The 15,815-nt window shown below is 40.1% G+C and overlaps 1 protein-coding gene across 4 annotated transcripts in view; it reads right to left on the bottom strand.

Moving 5' to 3' along the window:
• Window positions 1–15,815, bottom strand: part of Smg6 (SMG6 nonsense mediated mRNA decay factor) — a 251,623-nt gene that overhangs the window by 107,020 nt on the left and 128,788 nt on the right. For all 4 annotated transcript variants that reach the window (XM_041663953.1, XM_041663955.1, XM_041663954.1 and 1 more), the window contains one exon: window positions 13,192–13,393. In XM_041663953.1, coding sequence (XP_041519887.1) covers window positions 13,192–13,393 — 202 coding nt within the window. The remainder of the gene's footprint in view (window positions 1–13,191; window positions 13,394–15,815) is intronic.

Consider the following 15,815-nt stretch of genomic DNA (forward strand, 5'->3'; position numbering starts at 1 on the left):
CTCTGTAGGGATAAGCCCAGCCCATTAGGGGGGTGTGTTCGCCTCGGGCTAATGTTTACATATAAAATCTGGCTAGCGTGAGCCCACCACCCCTTCTGTTTTCCTGTTCTGCCCCTTCTGTTTTCCTGTTCTCCGCGGGAACCTGTGGTTCTGTAAGTCTATTTCCCCATTAAAGCTGTATATATTATTACAATCTGTCTGCATTCATTTTACGCCGATACAATTCTCATCCCAGTACTTAGAGCTACTGACAGGAAAATTAAGAGTTCAAGGTCATTCTTGATACATAATGAGTTTGAGATTAGCCTGGGCTACATGAAACCTAGAAACTTATCCTTCAAGAAAAGATTCCACTTATATGAAATTGTAAGACAGGAAAATCTACCTGTTGTTCAAGTGATTCAATCAACAGCTGCCTGGGATAGAGAAAGGAGCCGGTAGTCTTTGAGAACACAGAGGCGAGATGAATTTTTTTTTATCTCTCCACCGTAGAGCACATGTGCAGCACATCAGTGCTTTTAAAGGTAAATTTGATTGTAAATCATACAACAAAGTCAACCAAAAAGTATGTTTTTAAATATGATTGTATATCTCTAGGATTTTTAGGTAAATATTTTCATAAAAAGTTAATGGCTGCGGTAGAAAGATACAATGTTGACATTCACAGCTTTACTCTAATGATAATACAGCCTTCTCTTACCAATTCCATTATTGTGTTGTGTTGTTTTGTTTTAGAGACAAAAACTCACTATGTAACCCCAGCAGGTCTAGAACTTGTTCTGTAGATCAGGCTGGCCTTGAACTCACAGATTCACCTGCCATCACTGTGACCAAGGTGTGAACCACCACATTGGCCTGTTTGTTCCTTAAGTTACATTTATTTGTTGTGTGGGGGAGGGAGAGAGGTGGTTTACACATGCCAAACACAAATGTGGAAGTCAGAGAACAACTTACAAGAGTCAGTTCTCTCCTGCTATTCAGGTCCCTAGAATCTAAGTCAGGTCAGGTAGCAAGTGCCTTTCTTTAACCACTAATAGGATTTATGAACTTACGTCATCATCTTTCCAAGTGCTAGAATTATAGGTGTTCGTCACTACATTCAGCTTGAAAGGTTTTAGTGTGTGTGGTATGGGGGGAAGGAAGGAGAGGGGTGGAGAGGAAGGGAGGGAAGGAAGAAGGAAGATTTATAGCTCAGATAGACCTGGAATTTGCCTAATCCTCCTGCTTCTGCCTCCTAAGTACTAGGATTACAAATATGCACCACCATGATTGACTATCAATTTCATCAATTTGTATTTTTTTTTTTTTGTGTGTGTGTGTGTGTGTGTGTGTGTGTGTGTGAGAGAGAGGGGGGGGGGGCAAAGGTTGACATCTGGTGTCTTCCCCAATTGTTTTCTACCTTATCTTTTTGAGACAGAGTTTCTCATTGAACTTGGAGCTTCTCTGAATGGCCAGACTGGATCCTTCTGTTTCTGCCACACTCCCAGCACGAGATTACAAGCACACACACTGCCATGTCCAGCTTTTTATGTGACCCTATAGATCCAAACTCAGGTCCTCCTGTTTTTGTAGAGCAAATACTTACTGAATCAAGTATATTTTTTAATTGTTTAATTTATTAAGACTTAGAGCCAAAGATTGCTTATTTATATACATGAATGTAGACAGGTTTCACAGGTAGGGAGTCAGGCTGCTTACATAGTTGACTTTCAGGTTTTATCTATCAGTTATTCATATCAGCCAACTGCAAGTTTAATTATTCGTCATCTACTGGTTGTCTTGCCTGCAGAAATTAAGAGTTCAGGAATGATGTGGAGTGTCTTTCTGTATATGTGTTGCTTTTATTGGTTGATGAATAAAGCTGTTTTGGTCAATAGCTTAGCCAGGTAGGAAATATAAATAGAGATATAGAGAGAGAGCAGGCGAAGTCGAGAAGTCATGTGGCTGCTGAAGGAGAAAGATGCCAGAACAGAACCTTACCTGGTAAGCCACAGCCTTGTGGCAATACAGAGATGAATAGAAATGGGTTAATTTAAGATGTAAGAGTTAGTTAATAAGAAGTCTGAGCTAATAGACCAAACAGTATTGTAATTAATGTAGTCTCTGTGTGATTATTTGGGTCTGGGTGGCCAGGAAACAAAAGAGCAATCTCCACCTACACAGGATATAGGTTTTTCTGTCTCTTAGAAGTTACACTACCAATACTCTTTGAACAGACTTCCAAAATGATATATATCATCCTAAGAACACTTCTTGAAGCAGTCTCTTAATGCTTAAAAAAAAAAAATCAAACTAAGCCGGGCGGTGGTGGCGCACACCTTTAATCCCAGCACTTGGGAGGCAGAGGCAGGTGGATCTCTGTGAGTTAGAGACCAGCCTGGTCTACAAGAGCTAGTTCCAGGACAGGCTCCAAAACCACAGAGAAACCCTGTCTCAAAACAACAGAAAACAAAAAACAAAAAACAAAAAAAAAAATTAAACTTATTCTCCAAAGATTCATATTCTAGATATTCAGAAATTTTTAAGATTTCAAGACACTCAACCCAGAGAGAAAGCCAGAGGGAAACTCAATTCAAGTTCTTCTATTCATATGAACTCTTACTTCTTTGTATTGTTCTTAAAAATTCTGGGTCAGGTGGTAGTGGCACACTCCTTTAATCCCAGCACTAAGGAGGCAGAGGCAGGCGGATCTCTGTGAGCTGGAGGCCAGCCTGGTCTGTACAGTGAGTTTCAGGACAGGCTCCAAAGCTACACAAAGAAACCCTGTCTCGAAAAACCAAATAAAAAGAAAAAAAAAAGAAAAGAAAAAAGAACAATTTTGGAAGATGAGACTATGTCTCTCAAACCAGATAGATTCCGAAGCTCCTAGTGAGAAACCAAGCTTCCAGAAGTAACAAAGCTGTCAAGGTTACTGTTTGTCTAACCACACACTTCTGAGCGCGTGCTTTACACTTAGATTGCCAGGATTTGAATCTACTATATCTAGCCATACTGGACATTTTTTTAAAAGATTTATTTATTTATTTATTTATTATGTGTACAGCATTGTCAGTATTCTGTGTGCATGTATCCCTGCATGCCAGAAGAGGGCACCATATCTCGTTACAGATGGTTGTGAGCCACCATTTGGTTGCTGGGAATTGAACTCAGGACCTTTCGAAGAGCAGGCAGGTGCTCTTAACCACTGAGCCATCTCTCCAGCCCACTGGACATTGTTTTAAGGCTTAACTTTATTCCGGGGCTTCTGGGAAATTTAAATGAAATAATGTAAAGCCTTAAGACAGCACAATCTATAATCAATAAGAGTCCTTTTAAGAAAAGAGACTACTACTACTACTACGATTCTTCATATACATCCAGGACAAATATGTTCATAGCAATCTGAGGAGAACTTCTTTTCCTAGAGCTCAAAAAGTTACCTGGCAAAGAGGTAAGGTGTGTGAGCTTTCAGGTGGTATTTTTTGTATTCAAAAGCTTACTCAGACTTAGTTTACTACTTATAATCTTCTGTAAGTTTCCCTAACATCCCTGGAACCTTTATTTTTACCTGGTCCAAAATCTTTTCCTTGTGGCTACAATTTTAGAAACTATATCAAGTCCCTGAAAGCAGTTGTTCTCAATATATGGAACTTATAACATTAGCATGGCTTAAGAATGTGTTAGAAATACAATTTCAGTCTCTACTCCCCACAGTGAGAAACACTCATGTGGGGCTCAGAAACTGGAGTTTTCACAAGTTGTCAATATGGTTTTAATGAATTTAATGAATGAAAGTGTGAGAATCACTAGCCTAGAACCAAACCAAACCAAACCAACCAACCAAACAAACAAACAAACAAACAAAAACCCTTGATACCTGACCTACCAAGACATAGATATAAAAACAGAGACCCCAGGGCTGGAGAAATGATTTAGTTAAGAACTTTTGTTCCTCTCACAAAAGACCTAGGTTTGATTCCTAGCACCCAAAAGGTGGCTCATTTATAACTCTAGTTCCAAGGTATCTGATATCCTCTTCTTACCTCCATGGGCATCAGGTATAAATAAATACATGCAGGCAAAACATTCATTCACACGGAATAAATCGATCTAAAAAAATAAACCATACACACAAAAGAAACTCTTGCACCTGAAGAATTAATTAGGTTTATATAATAAAGCAATAACTTACATAATCTCAAAGTACTGGAGTAAATCAAGGTGATAATAATTCGTAAGTTTACAAAGGAGTCATAAAGAGGTAGGAAAGCACAAAAAAGATAAGAGCAACAAAAAGGCTCATGGAGAAACATATATAATAAAACAGTTATGGCCAGCAAGACAACTCAGGGGGGAATTGAGTTCAGTTCTTAGGACCCATTCCTACTAGATGTCCTAGACTTCCACATCTACACTGTGGTATCTGCGTTTCCCATACAAAATAAATAAAATACAAAAAAAAAAGAAAGAAAGAAAAAGAACAAGAAAAGAAAGAAAAGGTTAATGCCAGAAAACCATTTGTAAAATGAATAATGAAAAGTTCCTCATCTAGAGTGAAAAGGCAAAAATATAAAAATAATTCTGAGCTTACAAGGGTTTTTTTTGCTATAAATCAGAGACTTTTCAAAATACTATATAAGTTTATACCCAAAACAAAGACTCTGCGTCAAACAGGCAAAATAGAGAGGGAAACATATAGATCATAGTTTGTTTCTAAACATTCTGTAGATATCTATAAACTTATAGAGCGGTGTAAAAGAAACTATCTTTTTTTTTTTTTTTTTTTGGTTTTTTGAGACAGGGTTTCTCTGTAGCTTTGGAGCCTGTCCTGGAACTAGCTCTTGTAGATCAGACTGGTCTCGAACTCACAGAGATCCGCCTGCCTCTGCCTCCAGAGTGCTGGGATTAAAGGCGTGCGCCACCACCGCCCGGCCAGATAAACTATCTTAAAGAGTGAAACGAGAGATCTTAACCAGTATTGTGTGATAAAGAAGTTTTTCTTTTTTCTTCCATTTTTTTTTTTTTTTAAATTTTGAGACATGATTTATCTATGTAGCCTTGGCTGTCCTGAAGCTCATTATGTAGACCAGATTGGCCTCAAACTTTGAGAGATCTACATGCCTGCATATCATGAGTGTTGGGATGCATCACCATACCTGGCTTTGTGTGTGTATATGTATATGGGTGTTTTGCATGCCAGTCCACCACATGCACACTCTGCCTAAGGAGACCAAAAATAGTGTTGGAGTTAAAGATGGTTGTGAGTTGTCATGTAGGTAATGGGAATTGAACCCAGGTCTTCTGGAAGACCAACCAGTACTCCTAACTGCTAAGCCAGCCCTCTAGGTGGAACATTTCTTTATTGAGACGGGGTTCATGTGTCTCAGGGCTGTCCTTAAACTATAGTTGAGGATGATATTGAACTTCTAATTCTCCTACCTCCATCTGGGATTTCAGGCTTAGACTACCATACCCAGTTTTATATGGTATTGGGGATCAAACCTAGGACTTTATACATGCTAAGTAAGCACTCTCCAACTGAGCTACATCTGCAGTGGGAATATTTCCTATTGCCTATACAGAGAAAAATGCTAAACCTCTTCCTTCAACGTTCCCCAAATTCTCATTTCACTCAATATAAAAAAAAAAAAAAAACAAAACAATAGCTACATAAGATTAATCAAAGATGCTGAGTATGGTGGCATGTCTGTAGTCTCAGCACATGTGAGGCAGATGACATTTTCGACCATCTCAGAAGGAAACATTACAAAAAGCTAAATTATTCAGGTTTGGTAAGAAAGTTAAAAATCAGATACTCTCATATTCTACAACTGATATTATATTATACATGAAAGTCCTAAAATTTGGCTCAGAATGTTTATTCTTTTTTTCTCTTTTTTGTTTTTTTCTAAGAATGTTTATTCTTGAAAATTAATGAAGACATATATAAGAATATGTACATAAAAGGTTGCCTGATATGACATCATTGATAAAACTAAAGTCAGCAACTTCCTAAACATAAATGATCAAGGACGAAACAAAATTTCATGACATATGTGATATAAACTATACAATACAATCACATGCATTTATTTACAGCAGACAATTAAACTTTGGGGGGGCACAGTAGCAAGGGAGATCACTAAGTTGGCCTTGAACTCCTGGACTGAAATGAACTTCCTGTCTCAGCCTTACTAGGGGCCGGCACTGTCTTCTATTAAGCTTTTTATATTCAATTTAAAACATGCACTCTCTTGGGATTAAAGGCGTGGTGGCGCACGCCTTTAATCCCAGCACTTGGGAGGCAGAGGCAGGCAGATCTCTGTGAGTTCGAGACCAGCCTGGTCTACAAGAGCTAGTTCCAGGACAGGCTCCAAAACCACAGAGAAACCCTGTCTCGAAAAACCAAAAATAAATAAATAAAAATAAATAAATAAATAAATAAAACATACACTCTCTATCTTTTTTCTAATATTGTCCTTCTCATTACTTTCCACCAGGTTGTCTACCTAAAAAGCTGCTGGAATTTCAGTGAGAAGAAGTAAATGGAAAACAGTGACTATTATCATTATGGCTTCATTACTTTCTCTGTAACTTAGCAATATAATGTGGAGAGGGGATACAATTGTGATTATTTGCTTTCAAGATGGCTATTGATGGGATGGCAATATGACACAATGGTAAAGGTACTTGTCAACCAAGCTGACACCTTGTGTTCAATTCCCAGGACCTATATGGTGGAAGGAAAGAACTGACCTGTGACAGTTGTCCTCTAGCCTCCACACGCATGTTGTGGTGTATGTGCATATGTGTGGATGGATACTGCTAGCACTCAAGCACTTACCTACTGTGTTTAAGACCCTGGGTGTGGCCAGGTGGTGTTGGCGCACACTAATCGGGCTGATCTCTGTGAATTCAAGGCCAGCCTGGTCTACAGAATGAGTTAAAGGACAGTCAAAGCTACATAGAGAGACCCTGTCTTGAAAAATCAAATGAATGAATGAATGAATGAATGAATAAAATAAAGACCCTGGATGTTCACCTACCCCTACCAGAAAATAAAAACATGAACAACTAAGTGAGAAATTGTTACATTTTTTAAAATATTTATATATTTATTACATATACAATATTCTGTCTGTGTGTATGCCTGCAGGCCTGAAGAGGGCACCAGACCTCATTACAGATGGTTGTGAGCCACCGTGTGGTTGCTGGGAATTGAACTCAGGACCTTTGGGAAGAGCAGGCAATGCTCTTAACCTCTGAGCCATCTCTCCAGCCCCCAATTGTTACATTTTTAAAGCTGATAATAATAATACATACATACAAAAGTAGAATGCTATAATGGATTCAACATATCTATTATTCAGATTCAACAAGAATAAATATTTAGCTTCTCCCTCCCATTTATATTCTCACCTACCTCCAGTCACCCAAATAATTTTGAGGTAAATCCTAGTATACATTAGAGATGTCTGGATTTTTTGTTGTGAATTTATTTTTGCTGATTTGTTTTGTTTTTGAAACAAAGTATCACTCCATAGTCCAGGCTGGCCTTGATCTCTCGATCTTCTTGTCTAAGCCGTCATGAGTGCTCTGATTTACAGACATGTACCAGCACATATAATAGAACATGGAGTTTGTTTCTATTTTTTACAACTGGAGCTCATGTTGTCTAGGCTGGACCTGAACTTAGCATATAGCTCCTCCTTCCCCCCCATTTCCCAAGCTACCATGCCAAATTCAGTATATAGGTTTTGAAATCTTGAAATAGGGTTTTATTTTTCAGTTCTTTACTAACTACTTGCTTTGGTTTGCAGAAGTTAGCTATATAACCTCTGTATTTAGGTGACTACCAGCCACTCACTGAATGTAAGATCAGTTTTGTTGGTTGGTTCTAGATAGGTATCTCCCCTTCATCACTACCTTTCCCCTCCCCCTTCTTCTGGCTGACCTGGCACTTACAATGAATCACAATGGCCATCTATACCTGAGCAATTTCTATTATGGATTGTTTATTTCAGGCAGAATACTAATTCTTTAAGATGTTCAGCATGCTGAAAAGATCAAGGGTGGGGCTGAAGAGATGGCTCGGTGCTCATGCTTGGTAGCTCACAACGGCCTATGACTGCAGCTCCCAGGGATCACCTTCTGGCCTCCATAGTCACTTACACAACAGTGTCATCCACACAAATACATAAATAAAATAAATCTAAAGAAGATCAAGGATGAAGCAAGGTTGAAAAGTTTATAGAGGCTATCCCTGCAACATATTCTGTAATATAAAAGATACAAGTCTTTCAGTAATGCATTGATAACTTGATTGAAAGTTTTAATTTTTGATTGATTTATTTTATTTTTATGTGTATGAGTGTTTGCATGTATGTATATGCACCGCTTGTGTGCCTAGTGCCAACAAAGGGCACTAGACCTCCTGGAACTAAGGATCTAGAGTTACTGATAGTTGTAAGCCACCATGCAGGATCTGGGCGCAGGCCCTCTGCAAGAGCAACAACGTTATTAACCATTGAGTCATCTTTCCTGCCCATAAAACTTGTATTTTCACCTACAAACTCAAAAGGACTATGAAGTTCCGTAAGACTTGCTTGGGAATGCTCACACCAAATCAGTGTTCATAAAGCAATGCAATCACAGGAATAATACCTTCTCAAGAAAACAGCAAGCACTACTTATAGGCTTCAATCAATTTATGTGGCCACTTACATCTACATATACCACAAATGATCTCTGAAACTGGAATCTTTGCCCTATATGTTTGGAGAACCTACACTGCGTGGGCAATTATGTGCTCAATGAGTTTCTGTTGATTGAGCATACAAGTTGGACCAAACATGACTAATCGCAACCATTAATGAAATCATTAATGTTGCTGCAACCAAGTCCTTGAGATACTTTACATTTCTTAGTAATAGTCACTACAGAATGGAGAAAATGCCGATCAGACTGCTAAAAGGTGAGGAGTTCCTAAAGATTCTCTTTGACACATTCATAGTGGCCATGGGGATGACCTATATGAGTTCAGCATGATTCTTTATTCCTCCATTGAGCCTCTGACCCCTCTTTTGTAAATGCTTAGATAAGGTATTGAGAAAAAATAATAGGGGAATCTAGTGCAGGACATAATATATAATAAAGGATTGATTTTTCCTTGCCATGGAAAACAATAAATTTGAGTTAAAGGGAAAAGGTAACATTTTTTATATAGGAAGACTGCTCCAATAGTGTGACAACTACAAGGAAGTGACAGAACCACATACCCACCTGGTCCAAAGCATTTTCAGGTCAGGATAAGAGTAACTGCAAAGACCCTGAGGCTTGAGTGCTTGGCCTGCTTGAGGAACAGCAAGGATAACTAATATGCAAGGAGGACAGCAGGAGCTAAGGTCAGAGTATTAGCAGAGTGGAGGTACTGTCATATCAGAGAGGGTACTAGAGACATTATTAAATTTTTGGTTTTTTACTTCAAGAGTTATAATATTTGGAAGTAAAAATCAGTATGATCTCCTGACTTTATTTATTTATTTAATTTTATTTTATTTTTTAAATATTTATTTATTATGTATACAATGTTCTTTCTGTGTGTATGCCTGAAGGCCAGAAGAGGGCACCAGACCTTATTACAGATGGTTGTGAGTCACCATGTGGTTGCTGGGAATTGAACTCAGGACCTTTGGAAGAGTGGGCAATGCTCTTAACTGCTGAGCCATCTCTCCAGCCCTTATTTTTTTTATTTTTGGGGTGAGGGGTTGTTACCAGAGATTGAGCCCAGGGCTCTGTGCACACTTTGAGACAGGGTCTCACTCAGTTATCCAGTCAGCCTCAGATTTTATCTGTAGTCCAGGAAGGTCTTAAATTTGTAAACCCCCTGCCTGCACCTCCCAAGAACTGGGATTACAGGCTTGTCCCACCAGATTCAGTACAGATATTCTAAAAAGGTTACTGTAATTATTCTGTCAAGAAAAGGACTAGGAGCCAGAGGAACTAGTTAGAATGTACTTCAATGAATAGAATAAAGGTGTGCAAAGAAATATGTAGTAGTATATCTACTTTTTAAAAATCCTCATACATTTTAAAGGTAAAGGAGATATTAATTACTAATCATTTAGATATTAAGGTCTGAGAAAAACAAGAGCCAAGAACTCTAAGATTCTGAATTGAGCAATCAAGTCAATGCAGCTGCTTATTTCAAGATGGAAAAGAATGAAGACAGACCAAATTTAGGAGTGGGTAAGGTGAGATATAGAGATGCTGTTTCTGAAATACCTTCTCACAGTCTTGAAGTGAGTATGTACTGCCATCTGGGCAGCTTGCAACCCTTCCATAGGGTGAGGGTGCAAAGCTGACTGCATTCTTCTCCATCCAGGCCATAGATTTGCTATCTTAAAAACTACATCTGGAAGCACCGATGAGCTGATAAAAATGAGGCTAAGGAAGCCAAAAGCTGGCTAGGACTCCTCCCTTGTTTTCCACTAAATAGCAGCCAACTCCTAGAACCATCTTCTAGAATAAAGACTACCTAGTGATCAAAAAAGATGATTAGAGTAAGAAAGATAGATGGACTGATTACTAGCAGGCACTAATGCAAGCTATTGATACTTAGTTTCTCTTTTAACTCAACATCTTCCTTAGAGGTGTAAACATTTCTTAGCTGTCTTCAGCCTCCATATATATATAAATAATTACCACTTCCTGAGACCGGACAAGCAGAGTAGAATTTTATCCTCTTTTTTCTGCAAAGACATAAAACAAGTATTCCTCTTGGGAAAGAAAGGTTCTCCCAAGAATCACTAATTACTAAACAAATCCAAAGAGTGTGATTTTTTTGTTTGTTTTTCAAGACTAGGTTTCTCTGTGTTGCTTTGGAGTGTCTCCTGGAAAACACTCTGCAGACCAAGCTAGCCTCAAACTCACAGAAATCTGCCTGTTTCTGACTCCCAAGTGTTGGGGGATTAAAGGCATACGCCACCACAGTCCGGCAATGAGTATGAATTTTTTTAAAGATTTATTTTCATTTTATGTGTTTAAGTATTTTGCTACATACATATCTGTGTATAGGTACCCATAGAAACCAGAGAGGACACTGAATCTCCTAGAATGGAGTTAGTGATGGTTGTGGTCCATCATGTGTGTGCTGGGAATCAAATCTGGATCCTCTGGAAGAGCAGCAGGGGCTCAACCACCTCTCTACCCTGTTTTTTTTTTATTTTTATTTACTAATTTTCTTTTATTTTCAGTACTAAGGTTTGAACCCTGGGCCCTTGCAGAATCTACACAAGTTTTCAACCTTTAAATTATACCCCTAGAACCTTTTTTTTTTTCTTTTGGAGATAGGGTCTCCTATTGTCCAGGCTGACCTAACTAGCTTATACAGCTGAGGATGACCTGAAACTCCTACTACTCCTGCCTCTACTAATCAAGGGATTACAATGGTTGCCATAGGGCAGCTGAATATGGATTTTTAAACATGTCCATGCCTAAAACCTTTCTCTACTTAAAAAGAAATTTAACTAGCTCAAATTTTGCTGTAAGGCATAAATTTACTGCTTAAACTAAAAATTTTAGGTATATTCTTTTGGGTTGATAAAGATAAAGAAATCTTGGCAGTTAAAAAATACTAAGTAATCATAAAAAATTATTCCATTTTTATTTCCAGCACCACATAATTTCCATGTAAGAATACATTAAATATTATGCAAAAAAAGACAATAGTACATATAGGATCCCAAGGTTTTAACTTTTGCTCTGTATTTATTTTTGTAGTGTTGAGGATCAAACCCAGGGTCTTGTGCTTCGTAGACATCATCAATGCTGCTTAATTTTTTAAAAGATTATGCATGTATAAATTATATTAGCACATAAATACAGTCACTTAGGCAGCACATATAATAAATCTCTCATAGGTCAGGCATGGTGACACATGTCTTTATACCCAGCACTCAAAAGGCAGAGGCAGGAGGGCTATATAATGAGACTCTGTATCAGTTCATATTTGGAATTCAGTTTTTACTTTCTACCCTGATGTGGGAGACTGAACTCAGACTTTCAGCATGTTAGGTAAGGTACTGCATACTGGAGTTATCCCCTCAACCCTGGAAGTCAGTTTTCTGACTTAAAAAAAAAAAAAAAGCCCTACTTCTATGTCTATTATGTATTTCATCTTGATCAGAAGACTTCCTCCTCCTTTGTGTGTTGGTGACACATACCTTGGGAGCTTTAGAGAGGATGATTACAAGTTTAAGGCCAGCCACTGCTACACAGCATTTTGAGGCCTGCCTGGGCTATATGAGACCCTTCCTCAAAAAACGAAAACTAAAAATAAACATTCATCCAAAAAAAAAAAAAAGACTTCCTTCTGAGAAGCCATTCCCCAAAGGCCTCTGCCCTAGGGAGGACAATGTCACAGACTCTGTGAAGAGTCAGCATGAATGCCTTACTTAGCACAGGGGACACTGACACTCCTCAGCAGACAGACTGCCCTACTCTCCACCTAGCTGCAAGACCCCCTGTAAAACTAGAATTTCAGTAATCCCCACCAGGGTGACAAGGAATGGCCTTTGTTTTCTATAAACAGACATGAAAAAAGTCAGGTTAAAACAGTCTTTAGAGGAAGGGAAATAGAAACCAGGCAGTGGGGAATGCTTCATATTCCTAAAAGCTTTTTTTGTAAGTTAACACATGGTGTCTGCTTCTCTCTAGTCACCTATTTATCACTCTCCTCCGTAGAGAAGGGAAAAAGCCCTGGCTGCTTTCCTGGTGCAGAGTTTTGTGGCTGGGGAAGGAGGGAGGGCGCTTTAAGCATGATGCAAACCATTTGGAGCTGAGTGAGAGCACTGCCAACACAAGCTGCACTTTTTAAACAAGGGAGGAAATGATCGTATACACAACATGCCAGTGAGCTCGCGCTCTCTCCCCTCTCTCCTCCCCTCCCCCCCCCCCCCCCTCTCTCTCTCTCTCACACACACACACACACACACACACACACACACACACACACAAAGGAAGTCGAGAGAGATTTTTTTTTTTGGGACACAGAGCTGGATGTCAGCGGCTAAAAGGTCGATATTTTCCCTTAACACCCTTCTCAATGACTTAATCATGTTCCGTTTGCACAAAAAAACTTCCCAAGAATAAAAAAGTCTGGAGAATTAAGAGAATGGGTAAATGGGGAGGGATGTTTGGCCTGAGGCTGACCTTATCCGAGGTTTTCTCCACGTAGCAGGGGTCCTGAGGGGCAGCCAGCAAGGGGACAAAGCCAGAGAGGAGCCGATCCTCTTCCAGGATAAGAAGGGTGAGGTCGTCATCCGGGTCCTTGTATAGTGGCACCTCAGACTGATTCACTGCAGTCAGTATGTTACAGAAGTCAGCCAGTGTTGACCACACATCCACAGCAACCCTGTGAGAAACAAGATGAGAAAAGAAGAGCAGCTCTAAAGATATCAGTGAAAGTGTTCTTAGTGCTTTGAGAACAGAAAGGTACTTGCAAACAAAACTGTAAGACTGGAAGCTGCCAAGAAATACTATCAAAAATGCACTATGAAGCTATGCCCATGTGAGCCATCTGGGGTGTATTGCTCGATGTAAACCTGAAACTGATTAGGGGTGTTTTAATCCTAACCAGAGAGGAGGAAAAAGAATTCTGAGAATCAGTTGTCTAATGCAGGTCCTGTCACCTTTCCAGACAGTGTGCTGAGACACTTACTCAAACACTCTAGATACCCAGCGCCTAAGGCAGCTCCCAGAAGTCCCTGCTCCTGCATAATCAAGTATCTGCCATGGAGACAGAAACATCTTTCCTTTAGTCATAGCCACACCGGGAGCAGTCACACTGTGTAGTTACATGGGTTTCCTTCTTAGAAATACTTTATAAATTTATTCCCAGTATGTAAGCAGTAAAATGAATACATATCCAAGAACCCCCCCCCCCACTTCCTGTCCTGCCAAGATCTGTCCAGTAAGGGATAGCCTCTTGCTTATTTCAGTGCTATCTTGGCTGTTTCAGGCCTTCTTCATTCTCTTACTGTACATTAGGCACAGGATGACTAACCATCCGGGGACCATCCTAGTTTTAGCACTAAATTTATCACATTTCACAAGTCCCCTAGCCTGACACAAACCAGGATGGTTGGTCACCCCAGTCCGACATGACTGACCAGGTTCTAATTGAACCTGAGAATAAACACTCAAAATACAAAATCTATCCCTCTCCACTAAAGCTCCAAGGTAAAGATGACTTTCTCTTCCAGAAAAGCTTCTAACCCAGGAGAGTAGAATAGGAGGTACCCTATAGATGATAAGGTATGAGATATTAGGAAAGTTATAACAAACAAAGAAAACACCCAAAATTCTACAGGAGAGATGAAGTACAAAGAGGTAATATGTTAAGAAGTTCTAAGTGTCACCCTGAAATCTCCAAGGGTTTCTGTCTATGGGCTAACCTGGTAGGGAGGGGTCTCAGACTTAAACCATTCATTCTCCACCCCCAGATGCCAGGAATACATTAGGGGACAATGTGAACTACAGAGAGGTCTGAGGGACTCTCTCACCGGCTCCAGGTGGAAGGAGGCCGAACTAGTTTATTCACTGTAAGCACTACACTAAGAAAAGGCAATGAAATGAAACATCTTGTTTTCAAGAGCGTCCTGGGAACCAGGCGGAACACAGTCCCATTAATCACACAACGGCACATAATCAACACACGTGTACTGCAGAAGTAACTCACTTCCCAGGCTTTGCCCAGGAAAAAGAATCATCGGAGGGACCAGTTTTCTTAAGCCCCTCTGCACAGACACCAGCAAGCAGACTCATTCACAAAGCTCCATCTTTTGGCTCAGCTGAGTTTGGCTGTCAGAAATGTTTAAATATGGAAAAAAATAAACAGTTGCAACACGTTTCTGTGCAGAAATCTGCCTGGGCTCCTCTGTGATGTAATGGGAAACACGGTACTCAGGCTACCAGCTGTAGAATAAACAGAACTTTGAGGGTTAAAAGGAACTGAACTTTCCACGACCCCATCTGCAGAGAAGAAAATAATAAGAGGAATGATGCACTGCCCCACAGCTCTGATAGTTTATCCTCCGGTCCGGCTGCAGAGACAAGCACCGGATGTGATAGGGCTGCTCAGGGCTGCCTCTGAGGTTAGCGCTGCCCATGGGAGACACACAGAGAGGCTCTTCTAGTTCCCTGCTTCTTCCCCCAGTGCCCTGCTGACCACTTGAGCCCACTGCCTGAGTCTGATCCCACAGCTTGGTGAGCTTTGGCCAACAGGCACTGCGTGGCTGCAGAGCAGCAATTTGGAAAATAAACAGGAAAAACGCCAGTGAGAAGGAAGAAGGTGAAAAGTCTCCCATCTGAATTCTTGGCTTTGAGGCCCTGGTTGGTGCTATACAGGTCAAGGCTGCTTGAGGACATAGTTAGGGGTGTGGGTGTGGGCAGCAGTATCCCCAGCCAGAGAGAGGCGGCAGAATATCACCCACAGTTTCCTCAGTGGGAGGCCCCACATCCCTCTCATCCTCCCACCCTTACCATCTTGGATCCAAGAAGAAGAAATATGTGGTACCATGTGGTTCTCATTACCATGCTCTCCTGTCCCCTAAGGCTCAGATAAACCAAAACTGACTCCTCCCAGAGACTGCTGGCCACCACTAGGGACCCCTGCCCACATCTATCTTTTGCCCATTACCACCCACCTTGTGCCAAAATCTTATGACACACTTTAGTGATAAGGTGGACAAGAGTTCTTACCCTGTTGATTTTGTAAGACAGCAGCTGGTGCCAAAAGACAAAGGAAGTGCCCTGAGTTCCCAAGTCAGAAATAT

Source organism: Microtus oregoni, unplaced genomic scaffold (assembly GCF_018167655.1).
Source record: "Microtus oregoni isolate MIOR12 unplaced genomic scaffold, Mior012 000015F_ref0000493, whole genome shotgun sequence".
In the NCBI taxonomy this organism is placed as follows: Eukaryota; Metazoa; Chordata; class Mammalia; order Rodentia; family Cricetidae; genus Microtus; species Microtus oregoni.